Source organism: Mesitornis unicolor, unplaced genomic scaffold, assembly GCF_000695765.1.
Source record: "Mesitornis unicolor isolate BGI_N332 unplaced genomic scaffold, ASM69576v1 scaffold46822, whole genome shotgun sequence".
Taxonomy (NCBI): Eukaryota; Metazoa; Chordata; class Aves; order Mesitornithiformes; family Mesitornithidae; genus Mesitornis; species Mesitornis unicolor.
In genome coordinates this window covers 21,750-42,001 of record NW_010168013.1, presented here as the reverse complement: position 1 = coordinate 42,001, position 20,252 = coordinate 21,750, and the positions used below count along the sequence as shown (strand labels likewise).

The 20,252-nt window shown below is 39.1% G+C and overlaps 1 protein-coding gene across 1 annotated transcript; it reads right to left on the bottom strand.

The window, feature by feature from the left end:
- Nucleotides 1-1,009: 1,009 nt before the first annotated feature.
- PTPN1 (protein tyrosine phosphatase, non-receptor type 1) lies at nt 1,010-18,846 on the bottom strand. Its single transcript, XM_010178873.1, has 9 exons — nt 18,835-18,846; nt 14,512-14,602; nt 12,648-12,748; nt 10,553-10,651; nt 8,010-8,147; nt 6,100-6,309; nt 5,341-5,502; nt 4,464-4,699; nt 1,010-1,730 (listed from the first exon to the last, which is right to left on the bottom strand). The coding sequence occupies exons 3-9, from the start codon at nt 12,681-12,683 to the stop codon at nt 1,523-1,525; spliced, it is 1,089 nt and encodes a 362-aa protein (XP_010177175.1). The 5' UTR covers nt 12,684-12,748; nt 14,512-14,602; nt 18,835-18,846; the 3' UTR covers nt 1,010-1,522.
- Between the last annotated feature and the right edge of the window lie 1,406 nt (nt 18,847-20,252).

Genomic DNA, 20,252 nt, shown 5'->3' with positions numbered 1-20,252 from the left:
AGAGGAATGACATTGACTAAGACTGCTTAGTGCAACGCCGACTTCCAGTCACAGTTCTACCAATGCACCCAAATCCTTATTTACAAGCATGTGACAATATTCCAGTCCTGGGCCACCGACCCAGCCAAACAACGCAGCCACTGCATGGCACAGGACAAAGCCACCCCTCTCACCACACTTGTGTTAGGATAGCAACAACCCTGTCTGCAGAGGTGCAAGACACCCTCTTGCACCGCTATGTCCAATAATTACTGAAGAGCGTATCTTCAAGCCAAACTAAAGCCAGTATTTTAAATCTTTGCTTTAAAGAAAACAGAACACAGATGCTCGCATCGTAAGCCCACTGATATGTTCATAGATCAACATGTCTTCTGTTGAACTTTTTGTGTCTTAAGAAAGCTGCCACAGCATTAATTGCTCTGGATTTATTGAAATGCTTTCCTGCTCACTGCCTGCAATGTCTCAAGTACATTACCTCCACGGCCCTTGCAGGAAGCACGCTGTTCCTTACGGAGCAGGTGTAGAGTGAAACTGCATTTTACATTCCAAATGATGAGGTTTAAGAACTGGTCCTTCTGAATGCCAGCTGCACCGCTGCAAAATGCTGGTGGATGTAGTTTGGTTGAATTTCCCTTCCTGTTTCTCTCCCTCCCCTCAACCTCTCCTAACCCAGAATATAAAAGTAAAAACAGCTTTACAAAGGATGGTGCAATGTAAATAGACATATGTGCAAGTAGAGTGCAACAAAAGTCAATGAGGAGATACACTTTAAAAAAAAAAGAAAATAAAAAGAGCTTGACATGTTGGGACACCCTGAGCAAATGCAGAAGCCTGTTTCTATAAACACATGAAGGACAATAAGCTCTTTAAGAACAGTTATGCCAAGATTAAATATATCAATACCACAGGCACTGCCCACAACTCAGACTTTAATGATGAAGCAACTTAAAAAAACCCAAAAACAACCAAAACAAACAAACCAACCACAAACACCCTTCCCCAACACCCTCCCTTCCAAAAAGTTTACATTCTTCAGGTATGTGGGTTCCTTTTGGGAACTTGTCAATAAAAGTCATGTATTTGGTTACAACACTTGGAGAGTACAAGCAAGTTTCACTTGTGCCTAGTTTTTCTGAGACACAAAAGAAAAAGAACTGGCTTTTTAAAAAAGGCTAAAAACAACAATGTGTTGTAATTCTATTATTTAGGTTTTTTAAAAAAAGAAGAAAAAGAAGAAGAAAAAAAAAGGAAAACAGACTATTTGGCATTTTCTCTGCTTACTCCTGAATATTTTAAGGCCCTGAGATTAGAATATTATGTTCTTGGGACCACAGGGCTAGATAAAACCCTAGTGCATCAATTCTCTCTTTAAGCCCTAACCAAAGTTCTGGCCTTTCAACCTAAGATTACCTCCACTGAGACCAGGCTCGCAGGCCCCAGTCAGCTTGCTTTTCCAGAAGCTTATTACAAACTCAGCAAATTGGTGGTGTTTTCTGCAGGGTCGATCTTGCTGGCCCGTCCATCAATGAAAACACACCCTGTAACAGAGATAAGCTCCTGCCGTGAGGAAAGTGAACATGCAGATATTCACTAGAAATGGCTTCCAAGTTGTCATCATGTTCTCATCGTCCTCTTCTGAGTTTTCTGACTTCATCGACTCTTCTTTGTGGGGCGAGAGACGCAGATTTTCACCAGCAGTTCTCCTCCGAATTTCAGTGTCTTGACTAGTGCTTAAGGAGAAAGAAAGAAACATTCAGTACTGGATTCTCCATTTAGGAGGGGCCATGCAGACTCTGCAAGAGCACAGCCTCACCCACTGAGCACCACAGACAAAGCTGGAAATCTCCTGCAATCAGGAGCTGCAGCAGACAACAAACCAAAGCCTATCAGTAATGATCACAGTTCTGGCAATTAAATTACAGGATCCAAACACTGCTTGTCATCAAAATCCATGCTTGGGAGTATTTTGTGCCCTTTAAAGAATAAGCTGACTTAGTTTTAAACACCACCTACTCCTATTGCTTATCACAAACCTGCCTCCTGCACCGAGACAAGCAGTGAACTAGCACAAATCAAATGTACATCCGGGTCAGGAGAACATTAGGGTTCTAAAATCAAGCACCTGCCCAAAAATTCAGAAAATGAAGAAAATCTGGTTGTTCATGCAGCCATAACTTAGACAGAGTGGTTAAAAGCATTGTGATAACTTTTACTGATAGAACTGAATATCTTCTCACTTTTAATAATCTTTTAACACGGTTTTGTTTCTAGATACTAGACCTCCACCCTGTTGGCAATACTTTGACTCCCAAAGAGGCTTCTTAACTGAACAGGAACTTTTGTATCTACTGTACAACTTCTTCCAGCTGAATTTAGAAAGCAGAGCATCCCTATGCTGTGAGAACCAGAAGGGTGTAACTGCGGGGAGATGTTTTGCAGGGGAATTCCCAGACATCTGCTGGCAGCTTAAGTACAGAACAACTCGGGCATCTTCCATCCCAGACACTAGAGTATCTGGGCAGGAAAATAAATGTGCTTATGTCTGCTTCTGCTGTTCTTCCCCCACCTCTGCCAGCACAATATCCATTTCCAGCCTCACTGTCCCACATCCTTTCACATCACATTGCTCCTCTGCTCTCCATTCCTTCCTCCTCCTGCCTAGCAAGTTCCACTTTGCCTCTCCTAAACTCACTGTCCCAGACATAAGGATAAGAGCAATGATCACAAGGAGGCCTGATCCTGCAGCAACAGTACTGGTATGGCATGAGGGAGCTCAGGATTCAAATCTTGGCCTTTCCCAGTACGCCTGAAACATGGCATAATGCAGGATTTAACTTCAGCAAGGTAAAAGGCAGATGTCCAGTCAAAGCAAGCTGCTGCATTCAATCAAGACCGGCAGTTCCAGAGGATGACTCAACTCCAACCTCAGACAAGGAACTATAATGAATGAAATTAATTGAGTCTCTGAGCTCTTTACACAAAACTGTTCATTTACACTAAACTGTGTAAAGTATTTCCAGAAAATCATTTATTCACCAAGAAATTCAGATTTACATAGCTAAAGAGAAGACATAAGACACCAGCTTTAAATCCATACTTTTCATTAGGCGTGGAAAGCATTAACTGGCATCTCACACCTAAAGCAAATATTCTGGTAACAGAACTATATTGTCACAGAGGGAAGAAAGAGGTAGGTGCTACCATCGCAGTATTTCCTTCTTTTGTAGCTAAGCCTCCATCTGTGCCTATTCCTGTTTCCAAAATACCCTTTCTTTTTAGTAAAGATGTTTGGAATTTTAATATTTCTCTTCTAGAATCAACCCTGCAAATTAAGAAAATCCTGATGGCTTCATGTTGAACAGGGAAACATTTCTGGTTTATGTTCTTGCCTCCAGCAGAATTTGGTGGGGGACAACAAGTTCAGCTCATGGGCTCAGCCTCTCTAGTATGTGAAATTAGGAGGTTTATTTTGAAGAATGACTGATGGAAACACAGCTCACTAATCTCCAATTCCCAGAGTCACACACTCCTCCACTGGTTCAGCTAAATTAAATGCATCAAGCCTGCCAGCTGCACCCATTGAAAAGGCTCTAGTTCTATGGACAATACTAAAACTTGGTACTTTATTCCAGTATTCCTATGGGAAGCTGAAGATGTCTTGTTAGGAAACTATCTTGGGTGGGGGGGAACATTAAACTTTGCCTTGATTATCACTGGTGGGCATAGGGTTCTGTGTGTTGTGATTATTTTAATTTTGATTTATTTTTTTTTTGTTCTGTGTCACATTCATTTGGCTCTTCTGAACAGAACTCATTAGCATGCAGGATGCCAGCAACACCAAAGCATGCAGATTTCAACCGGTTCCACACCACTTGGATAAATCAGGGGTGACATCTAGTGGTTACACAGGCAGAAGCCTTGGCTTCACTGCTTTACTGTTCATGTACACAGCATTTCTGCACATTTATTAGTCCTCACAGTTTAGGTTACAATGACAGGTAGAAAAGTTCTCTGTTCATGAGCCCCTTCTGCTCCTTTCATAAAAAGTAGCTTTGCTTGCAATTAATTTCACAGTTGTAAGTGTGGCTAAAGCTTGTCAGCCTAGTTTTCAGCTACATGACTAATACTGCCTCTAAGTAGTGAAAGAGCTCCTCTGTAATTTAACATATACTGCATGTAAATCAAGACTAAACCACCTCATCATGCTGTTGCTTTTTATTTTACTCTGGCAGGATCCTGTAGGAGGGTCTAGCTTATGTGCAAAGTTAAAAGGACATAAGTGTAAGAGTTTTACTGAAAAGATTTTGGGTTTGAACTACTATTACATGAACTCGATCAAGGTCTGCTCAGGACCTTCTGAATGAAATGCCATTTATGAGCAAACGCCCAACAACCTCTCAACACTGTAAGCCAACAGGACCGTCTTCTTGTGACGGTTCAAAGTGGGAAACTAAATTAAATACCTGTCTGTGACCGGTGGCACAGACGAACAAGCTCTGCCATCTGGGACCATCTCTTCCACAGTGCTGACCAAACAACTGATCTCTTCCTCTACTACTTGATGTTTAGGAAAGAATTCTGCGTGTTCATGCATCCTTCCATTGTGCATTTCTGAGGTTCGCTTTGGTGGTCTGGGAGGTGGTGGGGTATGTTCAGGTGGTGGGTCCAGGTCTTCATTGGAGAGCTCTTTCCACTGTTCCTTCAGGAAGAAAAAGCCCTATTAAGCTTTTCTCTATTTCTTTTATGTAAGTTACTTTTAACTTTAATATGGCAGGGTCGTTATACTCTACCTTTTTATTTATTCTCAGAGTGGCTGCTCATTTGCATTGAAAATAAGGAAATAAAAAGGAGACACAAGAACTCCATATCTAAGCTACATCCAGCACACAGAAGCCAACAGCTATAAATGCAAGAGATCTTGATCTACTGGAAAATTTAAGTAGCACAAAATAGAATCTGTGCTGCTAGAGTTCTGCTTACCATCAAACAAAAATATAGAATTTAATAATAATACTTAAACTTCTGTCATATTAGAAAATTTTTATTGCCTGCAATGAAAGACAAGGCAGATGCAGCCAGTCTGCACCCCAGTTACAGTGTTGAAAAGTACCCAAGGCCAGCTGTTACACTGCAGGTACTTTTTTTCCTTACACACAACACTTTAGGTCATGACAGACTGTAAAGCATTGTATTTCAGAATCCCATAATTTAAAAATTTATTGAAGCTAAAGCAAGCATGAAATTTAAAGTTTCTTTCTATTCAGTTCATCCCACCTATCTGCGACAGTTAAAGCAGAATTGCAGCTCATGACATCAGGCTGTGCAGTCAGCAATACTCACTTGCACTGAAGCATCTCCCATAATGAATTTTGCCCCTTCAATAACAGCTAAGTAGGAGAAACGGAGCTGATCTGCTGTCTGTATGAGTCCCATTCTGTACTTCCTCATTTCGAGGAGAACCTGCTTAACATCCACAGAAGAAGGATCTTTCCGTGTGTCCATCTGGAGACAAAAAATTGAAACATGCTTTATCCTCCAATGAGAGTCAATACAATGACTCATTTTGTAGTATGGCCTTCAGACTACCCTTCATATTACAGAATTAATAAACAAATAAAAAACTGGTATCATCAGCTATTTATTTAGCCTCTAAATAGACAGAATATTGCGTCTCACATAGAGACAGAATAAAGCCAAGGGAACCCCAGTTTTATCTTAAAGTCAGGACAATTCCCCCTGCCTACAGGCAAAGCTGTCTGTAAAAGGAAACACAAGACGTATTTTGCATTGTTTCAGGATAGTTCGCACTATTACCAAGCAGATATCTAGTGGTTTGTTGGTTTTTTTTTCCTTAGCTACAAGGGCAAAGCCTAGCCTTGCAAATCACACTAAAACCTACAGACTTTTCTTCGCCTGACTCAAAAGGGACAGTTAAGAATTAAATCTGCCTTGGTATACACTCACAAACCAGAATACGAGTAAGATAATGGGAAACAGCAGCCAACAGAACATTCCACAGCTCCTTGTGAGCCTACAACAAACCATTCCTCAAAATAACTCTACAGAAATAGCGTATCATCTGGAATAAGTAGTTCTTACCAGTAGAAGACACGTATCAACCAAACAAAAAGTTCCTGATCTCCCAATTCCTGCGCTGCAGTGCACCACAACAGGCCCGTGCTCAGGGTTTAGCGAGCCAGACTCTCTCACTTTGAACAGGAAATTGAGGAATGAAGCAGGTGACTCTGGGACGCCAAAGTCAGGCCACGTTGTATAATGAAAGTGCAGAATCTCTCTAGTTTCCTGGCTCTGTAAAAACAATATTAAGGAAGTCTTTTAGCTTGGATACACAAGTCAGAAGTCAACACAGTTGACTACAATAGTGTTCTAATCAGCAAATACAATTACTCGTTCGTTTTTCTAGTCAATAGTCACTTATATATTTAGATGTACAGTTTTAGACATGAGACATTTTTACCTTTAGGTCAATTTCAAATGTGTGCCTTTGGAAAAATTCTAGCTACTTCCTTTGAAAATGACTCAGACTTACATGAAATGGAGGTGTGTGTCTGCTCAGCTTTGTATGCTACTCAGACTACACTGCTTCCACTACATCTTTAGCACAGCTGACTTGAATTCAAGTGACAAAGTTCCTCCAGTCTGAGGGAGCTTTTAAAGCTGCACAGCTAAGAAACTAATCACAAATACTTCTCTCCTGTCATGAGGGTCTCCATTTTGAGCAAGGGAAAATGGATAAATAAATTTATTTATTTATAAGATGGTTTAGGTTTTTTTTCAGTATAGTTTAAATGCTTGTATCACCACAAGATAGCTGGCACTCCTGTCTTCCAGTCTCTAATGACAGAATATAATTTGCACATTTCTCAAAAATAAGTATCTCAAGTTATAGAAGACCTTCACACTTCTGCAAAGCCCTTATATTATCACAGCTGTTCCTTTACAGGTTTGTTCCCAACCTGAAAACTTTCTTCCAAGACTACTAAACCACTGGTGCTCACATCCTCCCAGAATGCTGAGCTACAACCATCAAACATGTCTACGGCAGACGTCATAGCTGAACACAAACTACATCAACTAAGTTCTTACTCAGGCATAATTTAGCCAGATTTGTACCTGCTGTCTCACGTTTCCTGGCACGATGAAGCACACAAATGCTAACAGATGAGCAAAGGAATAGCTGTATCTTCCAGCAGTGAGCAGTACCAGGACAGAAGAGCACTCAGGCCAGCATGTCCCAACATACACAGCCAGCTCAGCACCACTAAGGGTCTCAGACCTTATCCTCAGTCACCTGCGCTCAGTGACAGTTCAAGGTGTTCTGCCTTAGCCAGTTTCCCTGAGGAGCTTTAGATGAGCTCTCACTGCTCTAATACAGGGCAGTGTTGAAGAGGAGAGGAAGGGTGGGAAATGGCATGTATACTTTTATATTGGTACTGCAGAAAAGGAGAAAAGAAGAAAAACAAGGGTTCTGTCTCTCAAAGCTAGTGGCCCGATCCTCACACCAAGCTCCACAGAGCTCATTGAAGGGCCAGGGCTAAAACAATTCCTGCTTTCTGATGAAGGCCATCAATGCAAAACCTGAAGATTTAAGCCAAAACCTAAAAATAAATGCTAGAACAAGATGCAGGCAAACAGGTAGCTTAAGTGATAGGAAGAGCAATTATTTCAGCTATAACACGAAGGCACTAGAACATCTGCAAGGTAAAGGGTTCTCTGAAAGGTACTGACAAACTGACCTTCCCACTCAGTGTATGGCCAAGACATGAAAATGACTGTAATTTCCCCAGAAATGTTTCTTAAATATTTAAGAATTCATTTCCACCACACACAAGCTAGAGGCTGAAGAACAATCTCATGCAGAATCACCAGTTCCAGAACAAAATCTACTATAATTTGTGACCATCTTTTTCAAGACCTTTTTGATGAGGAGGCAAATCTCACCTCAGAAGAGACTGAAGGATCTGATTGGTACTACTTTCTGTACTTACTGTAAGGTTTTCCAATTCTAGCTGTCGTACTGTGTAATATGATTTTATATCTTCAGATATCAATGTTAGTTTCAAGTTTGTATCTTCAAAAAACATTTCTTTCTCTTCCTTCCGTGGCCAGTACTGTGCACACTTTATCTAAAAACAAATAGAAGACATTTAAATGTCATTTATGTTTGTGTAAAAGGCAAGGAACAAACATCCTGAAATACAACATTTTCTTATGAGACAATTGCTTCATCTGCTTTTATTTTAAGGAGGAACCAATTCTAGTGTGAAAAGTATGTTGCAGAACCACATTTTCACTGAATCTTTTGTATGAGTCAAATTATTTTGAACCTGTCAGAACTCATGAAAATAGCTTAGGATTGAGGATAGGTTTGCTTAGGTAGAGCTCTCTTTCTTCTACATGTAAGCTGAAAGAGTGAGAAGCTATGGAATCTAATCAAAATCACACAAGCCATCATTTATTTTAGCTTGTGTAAGTATAAACGTTCTCATGACACTGTGCCAAAATCTGAATTTTAGTCTAGTCTGCATTTTATTATCCTATCAAATATTTAAATTTCGAAAGAAGAGATAGATGTTAGCAAGAGCAGAACATACTGTGAAAATTAATTCCACGAATAAGCTACATATAGAGAATTACAACATTGCTAATTTGCAAGCGCAACATCAGATGAGATTTTGGGTTACTCCATTCACTTACCACAAAAATAAAAATAGCAGTGAGATTATTTTGATTTTAGATGGCACAGTTTAAAAGTAAAGTGCCAAACAAAAAAAAACTCGTATTCAGCAAATATTCCCATTACCCACTTCTGACTGAATTTAAATTTTATCAGCAAAGTTTCCCAGAGAGCTTAGTTTTGCAAAGACAGCTACAAGCCAGGACCTTAAATGAGTCAACCAAGTAGAAAAGTAGCATATTTTGCAGTGTGCAGAAAATAAATGAAACTATAGAAACTCCTCAGCAACACAAATAGTAAAGTCTGCAACCAAGTTTCTGACAGTTAAATCTAAGGATCTTGTGACTGGGAGAACTCCTCTGCTACTTCTGCCCCTATGCACTGCTCCTCTGAAATGGGATCACGACCATCATTTGCCCATACCTAAACATGCCATGAGAATGGGCACGGCTAATGCCTCTTTTATTAAGGGGTACATAATATGGCTTTAAAGTGGAAGAATGATGAAAAAAGAACAGCATTCTCAAGATTACGATGATTTCTGACAGCATTTTAATAAATAAGAAAACCTTTCAGTATTTTATTCATAGGTAGACTAACACTGGTTTTACTCGGACTAATTCTAATTCTTATTCAAAATACATCCTCTAGTTTATCAAGGTGTAGAATGCACTTATAATTCTCTGCAGTTTTTTAAATTAATGTTAAAGAGACAGCAACTAGCTTTGAGTCTAATTTTTCCACCAAACATGTCTGCAAACAATATTTTGTTGTGCTTCATTGTAGGTCCCTCACTGCTGTTTGCTGAGAAGCATAAGCTGCCTGCCCTAGAGGATCACAATCATTACTTTTGTTCAAAACTACTGACAGTGCAGAAATTTTTTTTAGGAATGGTTGGAAAGGAAGAAACTATTGAAAAATATGGTTACGGCGTCTGTTTTGGAGAGTAAATTTCACTTTCAGTACAAAAAAAGCAAAACACTTCAAAAATCAAGACTGCAGTTTATTAAAACACAACTCATTGGACAAGAATTTTCCTGATTATTGAGAACTCTTTCCTGATTATGCAAAAAGCATGTACCACCCAGTTATCATTGGTGGATACCCAACATACTTGCTACCTGTCTTCATACTGACTACACTATAACATTAAACTTCAAACTGTGTATTTCTATCAGTCTTTAAAATTGCTTTTGTCTCCAATTTGCACAGCTGTCAAGTCCACTGTAAGGATGGAAGCTGTGGAATTAGCACAGGGGCAGATGCTGTGGATGAAAACTGCACCTGATGGTTCCTGTCTTCTCCACCATCAGAAAGGCTGAGGCATTTCCTTCTCAAGACAGTAGCTACTCCATGTGCCAGAGGAACCAAAACTTATCTATCTGAAGGTAAATACTTAAAATAACACCAATTGTTTGTTCATCACATGTTTCTCTTCATCTTCTGCCTGTCTTATCTGAAGTAAACTTCCTAAAAGGTCTGGACAGAATGTAGCTCACCACACTTGTCCTAGCAAGGGAAGCACTGGCTTCATCATCCAGAAAATGACTGCTGAAGACAGATACCAGAAGTACTTTCAGTTGTACCTCCATTCTCCCGATACCTCTAATGTCTTTTATAAGACAGGGACACTGGTGGAGAAACAATACGCCTAGATGATACACTCAATTAACAGGTCTTCAATTCTAGGCATAATTTCTTAGACAGAATTATTGACCATCATAATCTCTCCATCCCCTCCTCGTTCTTTGGGTTGGTTTTCATTGTTTTTTTTTTGTTTTGTTTTGTCTTTTTTTAAAAAGAAAACACATAAACAGGCAATGTACACATAGCCAGAACCGGGTAAGTACTTACGGATCCCTTTTCCATCACTCTGTTCAACATGACAACACCACGGCTTTTCTGTTCCCAAACCATCTCCCAGAAGTGACCACAAGTATTTGGCAAAGGTCCCTGCAGAGACAGAATCCCCACAAATAAGCATTATTTTCTGTTAATGCCAGTATTTTCTGTTAATGTCAGTGCAGTGTTTACCAGTAAAAGTTACTGCACTAGGGAACACATTTAGACAAGTAACAAGCAACTTCTCATTTCAAACTGTAAAAAAAAAATGCAGTGATACAGCTTCAAGTTCCATTTCCCCACTATGAACTTACCCATGAAAGCATGGTTAATCTTTTCCCCCATACATAACAGGAAGAGAGAAGTAGTCTCATTTGTGAGAAGAGAACTGGGAATGAAAAATGCTGAGAGAATTTTCTTAGGAAAGGCATACATGTAACGGGGAAATAAACCCCCACTGACTACCTAACAGCAGAATTAATGTCTATGTTGAACTGCTCTGCAATACATCATTGCTATTCATAAATTACTAGACTGAAAGGACAAACATTCAAAAGACTGAAACAATGCCAGAGCAGTAACAAATTATATGGTTTTCCAGAATCTTCATCAATCTGCTTTGGGACTGAACAAAATGGTGACTCCTTTTAAAGACTACTATCTACTCACAAAGTAGACTTTCCTTATAACTTTTTGTCTGTGGCATGTTCCTTTGCTATTTTCTACTCCCAAACAATTGCTCTGAATTTTGGACAATACAAACCAGCATCATTGCGCTTCTCATATTTGCAATCTATCACTTTGCTCAAACAAAGGAGCAGGCCAGGGTCCTTGGAAAGAATGACTGGATTTAAATAAAGCCTTCTGAATCCATTATATTCTGGATCAGAATAGATAACTAGTACCAGTTAGCTGCACGCTTGATTATTCCACACAGAGGTCTATCGGTTCAACCTCCCCTGGTGTGAATAAGTGGAATAAGAGCAGTATGCAGAGTCATTTGCATATTGAATGCTGTACTGTCCACTTCTTTCTTAGAAGATTTATCTTTATTCTCTAGAAACAGGAAGGAAGAGCTGCTGCTTAAAAATATTAATCCCAGTCTACCTTTATCTAAATTGAGGAGGAAAGGGTAAAAAAAAAGGTCAAGATTAGAGACGAGGACAGTCTCCAGGGAATCAAACATTCAGAACAAACAAGAATTCTGGCACAGTTGCCAGCTCTCAGCATAAGACAACGGGGTTTCTGGATATTTTTAAATTTGTTATATTAATAGGTGTGGAATTCTCGCATTCTGTGAAAAACAGCCACTTCCCTCCTGCCCCCCATATTCCCATCGTCGAAGTCTGTACTCATAGCTTTCCTCTCTCACATTAACAGCAGAAGCATCAGCATTGCCCAACCTAGACCTTTTGCAAGCCATGTTACTAGGAAGTATATTATTTGTAAATACTTCAGTAACATCACTTTCAGAAGGACGTTTAAAAATACACGGAGGAGCATACTGCTTAACTGAAACAGAAAGTCAGGTGCAAGAAATTCCCTAATACGTTTTAGTTAACATCTCAACATAATGCAAAAATATCCATTATATTTAAAGTATGGTATTTCAAATAGGTTTTGAACATCTTGAAGTTCATACATATAGTTCTGTAAACGTGAAGCCCTCCCATTAAGTGAGTTTCATCTCTGTTCAGATAATTTATCAGGCAACTTAAGACTGTAGTGTTCTCAAGCCTTTGTGCTGGCCTTCCGTCCAGTCTAAATGTGATTTATTTCAACCACAGCTAAATGTTGCTGGTCATAAGCCAACAAGCAGATTTCTAGAAGTATGTTAGCTTCTAACCTAGATGGGTCTGAAGTCAGATGCATAAAGTGGCCAAAATACTCTACAAAAAGTCACTCAGAGCTGACAGGAAGCAGGAAGGAGTATTTAGCATTTCCACAAAATTGTTCTAGGTATATGTTTATATATATAAACACACAGATGTTTATACATACTTAACTAGCTTCACAATAAAGAAAACAAACATAATAGGCTAAAGAAAACCTATGAAAAACAACTCCAATCACCATATGATTTTTATTATCCACTGCCAGCAATTACCTGGGTAAGGATGTAGCTCCTTTGGGCCTCTTCCATTTTTATCAAACTAGCATTGATATAGTCATTGTCACCTTGGTTTAGCTTAATTCGACTGTGATCAACTGCAGCATAATTAGAAAACACTGGTTAATGTATATGCAACACAGCACAATCCATGCACAACTCATCAGATGTTAGGATCAAAAAAGCCGAGTTGTCCTGAAGAATGAAAAGAGCTTAACCATAGGGAGCACAGAAATGTTCGCTAGTGCGTGTGACTCCAGAAATACAATATAGGTACTACAAGAACAGCACTACAGCAGAGCAGTGAACAGAAGCTGCACTCCTCCTTCCAAGAATACACTACAGTAATGGAAGTACTTGCCTCTGAAGTAATCACAACAGTAATTTGAAACCAGATCACACTGACCTATTTGTACAGTTATCAAGTTACTGGTTTTAAAAAAATCTAATTATATTATCTAATTAAATCTATATGCTTATCTTTTGCAGCTTAAACATTCAAACCCAGCCTGTTCAAGGTTGTTGGTAAAGGTCTGCCTAAACATGTAACAAACAGAATAAAGACTTCTTATTCTTCTTATAGATGTTTAGCTACTGTTCCCAACTACACCTTAATGTACAGAAAGAATGGTCAAAATTCAAGAATTACAGCAAATGTAACTTCATTGCTCTTTTGTTAGTCTCAGCTAGCTCCACTTAGGATTAAAAAAAAAACAAACCACCAACAGAAAACCACATACAAGAGTTCCCACATTTTGCAAAAAAGCGAAACAGAGTGGAAGCACTATTATCTAAAGGCAAAAAGGAACCATTTGTTACTCACAACCCTAAATATTAGAACTGCTTAGTAAAGCAAACTATGTGCAACATTATTGTTCCTAGTTGCTTGCCCTAAAGACTTTAGTAACTTTTAACCACTAAGTATAAAATTTTCCTGATATACAATAATAATACTCTTGTCTTTGAACAGAAGATTTTCCCAGTGAAAGAGCCTATAGGAACTTAGCATTTAAAACAGGCAGCAGTGCTGCACCCTTGAAGAGGGAAAGAAGTCCAGAACAGGCACTGTCATTTGGTGCAGAGAAGGCAGTTCAGTGAACCAGCTGCAAGACCTTCTTTAGCATCTGATACATCAAGTGTCATTTGCCAACCATTTGACTGCAAACCTGTACTTCTCTGCACGCCCCAAAAATACAGCATTGCCAGGCACAGGCAGGTCTGAATGTAACTGCGGGATCGTGGAAGGAAAGACAGGCATTAACACCAAAGCCAGTTGTGCCTTGTGCAGAGGACACACTTCCCTTCAGAGTTCAGCAGAATCAATAATCATTTAAGAAACACAGGCTTCACACTAGTATTGTCACATTTGCAAATGTCCTCTTTTCTCTGTTCCAGTTAGCTTATTAACTTAGATTTTGAATTAGATTTAGTTCTAGTAGTCATATGTTTTATGCAAAACTTGCCCATCTCCCAGGAGGGGCAGCTATGCTATACTGACTAGAAGGATGCTCAAGCAAGTGCACTGCAACAGAAAGGATACTTGCGATTGTATTAACGATACTTCAGCTACCATTCTTGCCTAGGATAAGAATTCAAACCAAATTCCTTTCTTCAGATTTCTGCTGACAAATACAGAATCTACTGTATGCCGCTCTAGTATAATCCTATGGATTATATGGATATATGGATAATGATATCCTGTAACATCTATCTCATAAATAAATGTATTAACAAAAATAATTGTCTTGGATGCATACCCATCTAACAGAAATCTTGTTCTTACAAAGAACATTAAGTTGTTATAAGAAGCCATTAGAGGTCAACAGTCTGTTACAAACAATGAAAAAGAAAGTATACTTACAGGGGCTGACATCTCTGTACCTATTTCTACTTTTGTTTCTCGGATGTTTGGCCACTTTACATGGAAAATCACTGGCTTCATGCCTGATGTCCTGAAACAACAAAAATAAAATAAAGACCTAGATACAAATCCACTGAATATCATCATACCATTAGCTATTTTAAGACAAATAATCCTTTGACTTCACATCTTCACGTGTGTTCAGTTCAGAAAGCACACTGGGCTTCAACTTAAGAACTCAATTTAAATTTAACAGAATAAACATTAACATTATTCATGTGTTAAAGTAATATTATCTTGCATAACAAAGTAGCAGAACATTCACCAGACATTATGCCTTTACACTCCTGATGGAGCAGGGTCTCTGCCTCAGAGCACTTTCATACAAACTGCTTTAAGCAATTGTTTCCACTCTCAGCGAAATCACCAATTGCCAATTCTGACTCAGCAGCAATCAGGAAACCTTCCTTGTGATCCAAACTTCTCTCTCCACTTTAACATCAAGCGCACACATGGAGCGGTGACTTGTCCCAGACCACTTACACCTTTATTATCAGCTATCAGCAAGACGTCACAAAGCTGCAAATAAGCCACAGTTCTTTGAATCCAATTCACATACTCAACTAAAACATATATATCATCTGAAGCATATAATTAGGGTTCCTTTTAGGTTTCTTCAGATGCGTGTAATAGCTCAGTTATCTGAGACAATTTCAAAAGTTATAATAAAAGAACTCTGCTGTCCTTGGACTAATTGTTGGTCCTAACTGTAGAAACAACTTCATATATTACATCAATACTGCATAAATATGCAATTCTTAAAAATTATAATACTAGGAACTTCGGGGTGAAGCTGTTAGATTTAACTGAAACTAATGAGAACGGAAGGAATGGATTTACAGTAGAACTGATATTTCACTAGAATAATTAAGTTTAAAAATCCTAAGTCAGACATTGTACACGTACATGAAATGAACAAATGAACCTAATCCAGAAGCCACTGAAAAAATCATCATTAAAAACAAATTACTGAGCTAAATTAATCCCCTTTCATTGGGTGAAATTAATTTTGTTAAATATACTCAACCAAAGGAAGCACAGTTTAATATAAATTATCTGTCCTGACACAGATATATGTGAGTATGACGTTGATCCACATGCAGTGTGACCAGAGAATAGGTTTCTGCACACATGAAGTTAGTGCGTTTGCAGAGTTGCTTGTGACATACAGATCACTTGCACAGGAAGGCTGGGCATCTCTCTATTAACAGTTTCAAATTAGCTCAGGCTCTGTTTCAAATTATGGTAGCTTCCCAACATCAGAGCAGGAGGATTTTATACCAGCTCAAAAATTTAATCCCTAAAATGTAGGCCAAACTGAACTGTTTTTCTGTTCCTCTCAGTCTTGCATAAAGAATCACGTACAATGCTGAAGATATTTTTTTAAGTGGGCTATCTACTGCAGCTTATTACTTGTTCATCTTTTTCTACCCTATTATTTAGATATGCATCAATTTACACTGAAGGCTACATGTCAAGGGAAGAATTCTATTTTACATATACCTGCTCAAAATTAGTACAGTATTCTGAAATGGCTCCTCACTGAAATAAGCCCTGACATCAGCTGCTATCTTTTTATAACTTAACACATGGCTGCCAGTATTTCTGCTTACAAAGAATGCAGTCTGGAGAATACGATCCTGGCTGCCACAGTCTAACTTCAATCATGAGGCTGCTAAAATGGAAGTTTTTATAAATTTGTCCCTGACACCAGGTTGGTGACTTTGTATTTTGCAGTTTATTTTCCTTCTGTACTGTACAGGATTAACATGAGACAAAACCAGGGAACTAGGAAAAATGGTTTTCTAGATTTCTGACCACATTTCCCACAGGGCCTACGATATTTTTTTAAGCGTTTAAAAAAACCCCAACAAAACCCAACAAAAAAACCCAACACAACCACCCCACCACTCAGGATTAATATTTAAAGAAAACAAAACAAAACAAAAACAGAACAAAACAACCAAACCAAATGAAAAAAACAAAACAAACCAAAACAAACAATAAAATGCAAAGGAAACTGAAAGACCCTTAGGCATTTTTGCTGTAAATATTGGGTTCCATTAGCAGCAGCACTATTCCACACTGTTTCCTTTCACTGAATTAACTGCAGTGAATTTGAAAAGAACTGCCCCCTCTTTTAAAAAAGGAAACGGATGAAATGCTTCATTACAGAAATGGGATGATACAAAAGCATTCTAATATAACAATAGTATACCTGAGCATACACGTGTATGTGCACATACTCTCAGGCTCAGAGAGATCCATAGATTCAAGCACCAACATCACATGTTTAAGGATGTGAAACTGGAAGTTTATTGTTCAGGAAACAGAGAGCTTATTACATCCTTTTAAAGATGCTACGATGCCCAAATGTACTGAAAAATTAACGCAGTTCTAGGAGATGTGCAACTCCCACAGGCACAGAGAACATGAAAAGAAAGAAGTTACCCACGTACCTTTCAGAAACACAGACAATTTAAGAAGCGTAATGTATTTCTGAAGCATGTTTCAACAAACAGGAAAAAAAGAGGGGCAGGGTGGTAAGAATACAAGGACCCTAGATATGGCAACAGGCAAGCTGCCACCTTGTAGGAAAATCCACTTAATTTCTGAATGCAACAAACACCAGTAAAATAGAAAACCCTGCAGGGCAGGCATGCCTGGACCTCAGTGGTCAAATCCATGCCTTACTCTTCTCAGCACTGTGGGATAAAAGTCGTTTGGGGTTTTGGTTGTTCAGCCTTTTTGGGGGGGGGTTGGGGTTGCTTGTTTGGGTTTTTTTGCTATAGCAGTGGCCAGAACATCTAAAGTGACAAAAACTCAAGATCACTTCCAGGATGTGAAGCTGACTTCAGTGGAAATCAGATGGCCTTCAACAGAGAAAACTACTGGATGGAAAAAAATCCAGTGACAAGTCACATAAAATGGTGATGTTACAGACTTTCTTGTACAGTCTTCAAAACCTTCAGTTATTGTTTATTGCAGAGTCACGTAACCACTGAAGCTTCCTGGTGATAGGGTGGTTTCAGAATATGTCAATAATAATACTACAGCATCTCCATGTTGGAGAAAAACATTCAAAACATGTAATTATTATGCTATGAGGAACTTGAAGCCAGTGATGTCACCAGAACTGAAGTTAGCAGATGGACACAGGGACTGATAAAAGTTACGAAACACCTTCTTGAATCACAGTCACAGTCATACTGCAGAGATCCTGTCATTTAAAAAGGAAGCTCGACATTTCATTTAAAAGGTCACGCAATATAAAACTTTAAAGAGGAAGGGCTAGAATTGAAGTCAGTTTTCCAAAGTCAGGTGCTTCTGGTTTTGAGCATGAGTCATTCCATGCCACTCATCTCCTGTTTTTAAGTCCTGTACCCTGTGCAAATACCCCAAAAAACTTCAGGAGTGGAAAGAGGAAGTTTTCTGAAGTGCTGTTCTTCAAATGGAAAGTTCTTGTAGCTGTTAATTTGCAGTAGCAACTGGAATAAAGAAAGTTCTTTAGTGCTTTACAGGACAAGGTTGCTCTCAGTTGCATGAACGGGTTCCACTTGGCCTGACAGCATCACGTTTCTTGTCACAAAGAAGGGACACAGAATGCAAGGGCAGATGGCTGTGCTGTTCGGACAAAAGGCATCAGTCCCATGAACACAGCCTTACTTCCCAGAGTCTATAGATGTTCATCAGGAAGAGGCACTCATGGTGGCTCTCAGCCCCTTGTCCCAAAGCCTTCTGCACCAAAATGCCCAACCCTTCCTCCTGTGAGAAACCTAACAGTAGTGATTCTCTCCAGCCCACAGCCCATTTCTCCCAGCCTTCAAAAGGTTACCCTCAGTTCAGCCTCCTAACCCCTAATTACTCTGGAGCCCCCAGTCTATCAATTCCCCCTTTGATCAACAAGTATTTTCTGCAAACTTTCCTACTTGTCCCGGTCACTGGCACTCTGCGCTACACTGCAGTTGCCATATGTAAACTCCTAGCACAACAGCACATTTAGTTATACTTTCCCCATCCTGTTCAGACACCAACAGGAGATTAAGATATATCCCAAAATCTTCAAGTAACTATTAGGTAAGATCACATGAAGAGGTGTTCATGACATCTGTCAGCCAAGCACACTGCAATGTTGCACAGATTTGCATGTCAGTATCTCCAGAAGAGAAACTCCATGTCCAGTCTAAAGGCCTTCAGATTCAAATGAAAGGCTCTCAGGGAACTTTGCAGCAGCCTTCAATCTGATCACTGCTATTTTATTACACCATAAACTGTGGAGTAGCTCAGGCTAAGAGATAATGACATATTGTCACTTTAACAGTTCTGTTCCTGCGGGAAGCAGCAATTTCCACAATCTTCTCATGGGCTACAGAAGTGCACAGTAATCTATCTGCTGAGACAGTCACACTAAGGAAAGCAATTCACAACAAGTATATAAAGACTCAAATAAAAAAGCAATTTTAGTTAGAACAAGTGAAGGTTTCATCTTAATGCTAGCACTGAAAAAAATGATGACACGGCTGTAAAAGATGAAAATTACAGTAAAGTAAAGTGAAAGCTGCTGCTTGCTGAGATGTCACTAGAGGCCGATTTCAGAGTGGAAATCCTCCTAAAATTATATGAGGTGGCAAAGACCTGTACAGAAGATCACAAGAAGAACAGGTAGTACAAAGGGATGCATAATAAACAGCTACTTTACACAAATAGGAAAAGGTCTTCAGATTCAGGGTGTAAGGGAGCAGAGAGTCACTGAGAACCAGTGAAGTGACTAATCAACAAAAGAAGCTGGCTAAGATATAGAGCATACACTGCTCAACTGTTCATTCAACCCACTTCGGCAAGATAGACTGCATTTCTTATCCTATATTAAACTTTACATCAGGATATTTGGAGAGGGACAAGAAACGAGGATGAAACTTGTAGGTAACAAGAAGATAATCTAAAGATCTGATAAATGAACAGACAATTGCATCGCATAACACTAATGTTAACAACAAGCTGCAGACATTTAGCCAGATAAAATGTTTTAAAAGGGTATTAAAATCTACATTTATTTAATTTATCTAGTCTCTCAGTTTCACTTTCAAGTAAAACACGGTAGTATTTATTTGCTTAATTATCTCCAGTAGGCTGGTATGCTGAGCTTCTTCCTGAAAGTCAAGTAGCACAGAGAGAGAAAGAAAGGCATAGGCTTGTTTAAAGTTCAACACCACTATTACATGAGTCAAAAAAAAAGAAAAGTAAAATCACACACTTGCAACATGGGTTTCCTAGAAAGCCCCTTGCTAATTCAGCACTATGTGGGCAATCTGGAACAGGTTGTAGCAATGCAGCGTAAGCAGTGTTTCTGACACCAGTCAGCTGGTTCAGGCATGGAAATAGCCCCCCCAGGAGAATGTAAACCAGGCACGATCATGTCAGTAAATCATATCAGCACTTGTGAAAGTGTACTAATTTTTTCTGGGCCCATGTTGATTGCAGCTACCAAATATTATAGATTGTTTCTCACCTCTGAGTGTGCCTAACTGTGGAAATTTAAGAATTAAGTAAACCCTACAGTACTCTACTGTACCCACTTCATCACGATACCAAACACTGTAAATGCTCAGTTAAACAACTTGCACCTTACAACTTGGGTAAGTACTTCCAGAAGGGAGAAAGTCATAGACTTGTGTAATTTC

Excerpts from the sequence above, each read along its gene's own strand:
- PTPN1 (XM_010178873.1), bottom strand. The coding sequence starts at position 12,683 with ATGGAAGAGGCCCAAAGGAGCTACATCCTTACCCAG. Across the intron at positions 6,310-8,009 it reads TAGAATTGGAAAACCTTACA|AGCCAGGAAACTAGAGAGAT; the intron begins GTAAGTACAGAA and ends TTGTTTTTACAG. Across the intron at positions 1,731-4,463 it reads GTGCCACCGGTCACAGACAG|CACTAGTCAAGACACTGAAA; the intron begins GTATTTAATTTA and ends TTTCTCCTTAAG.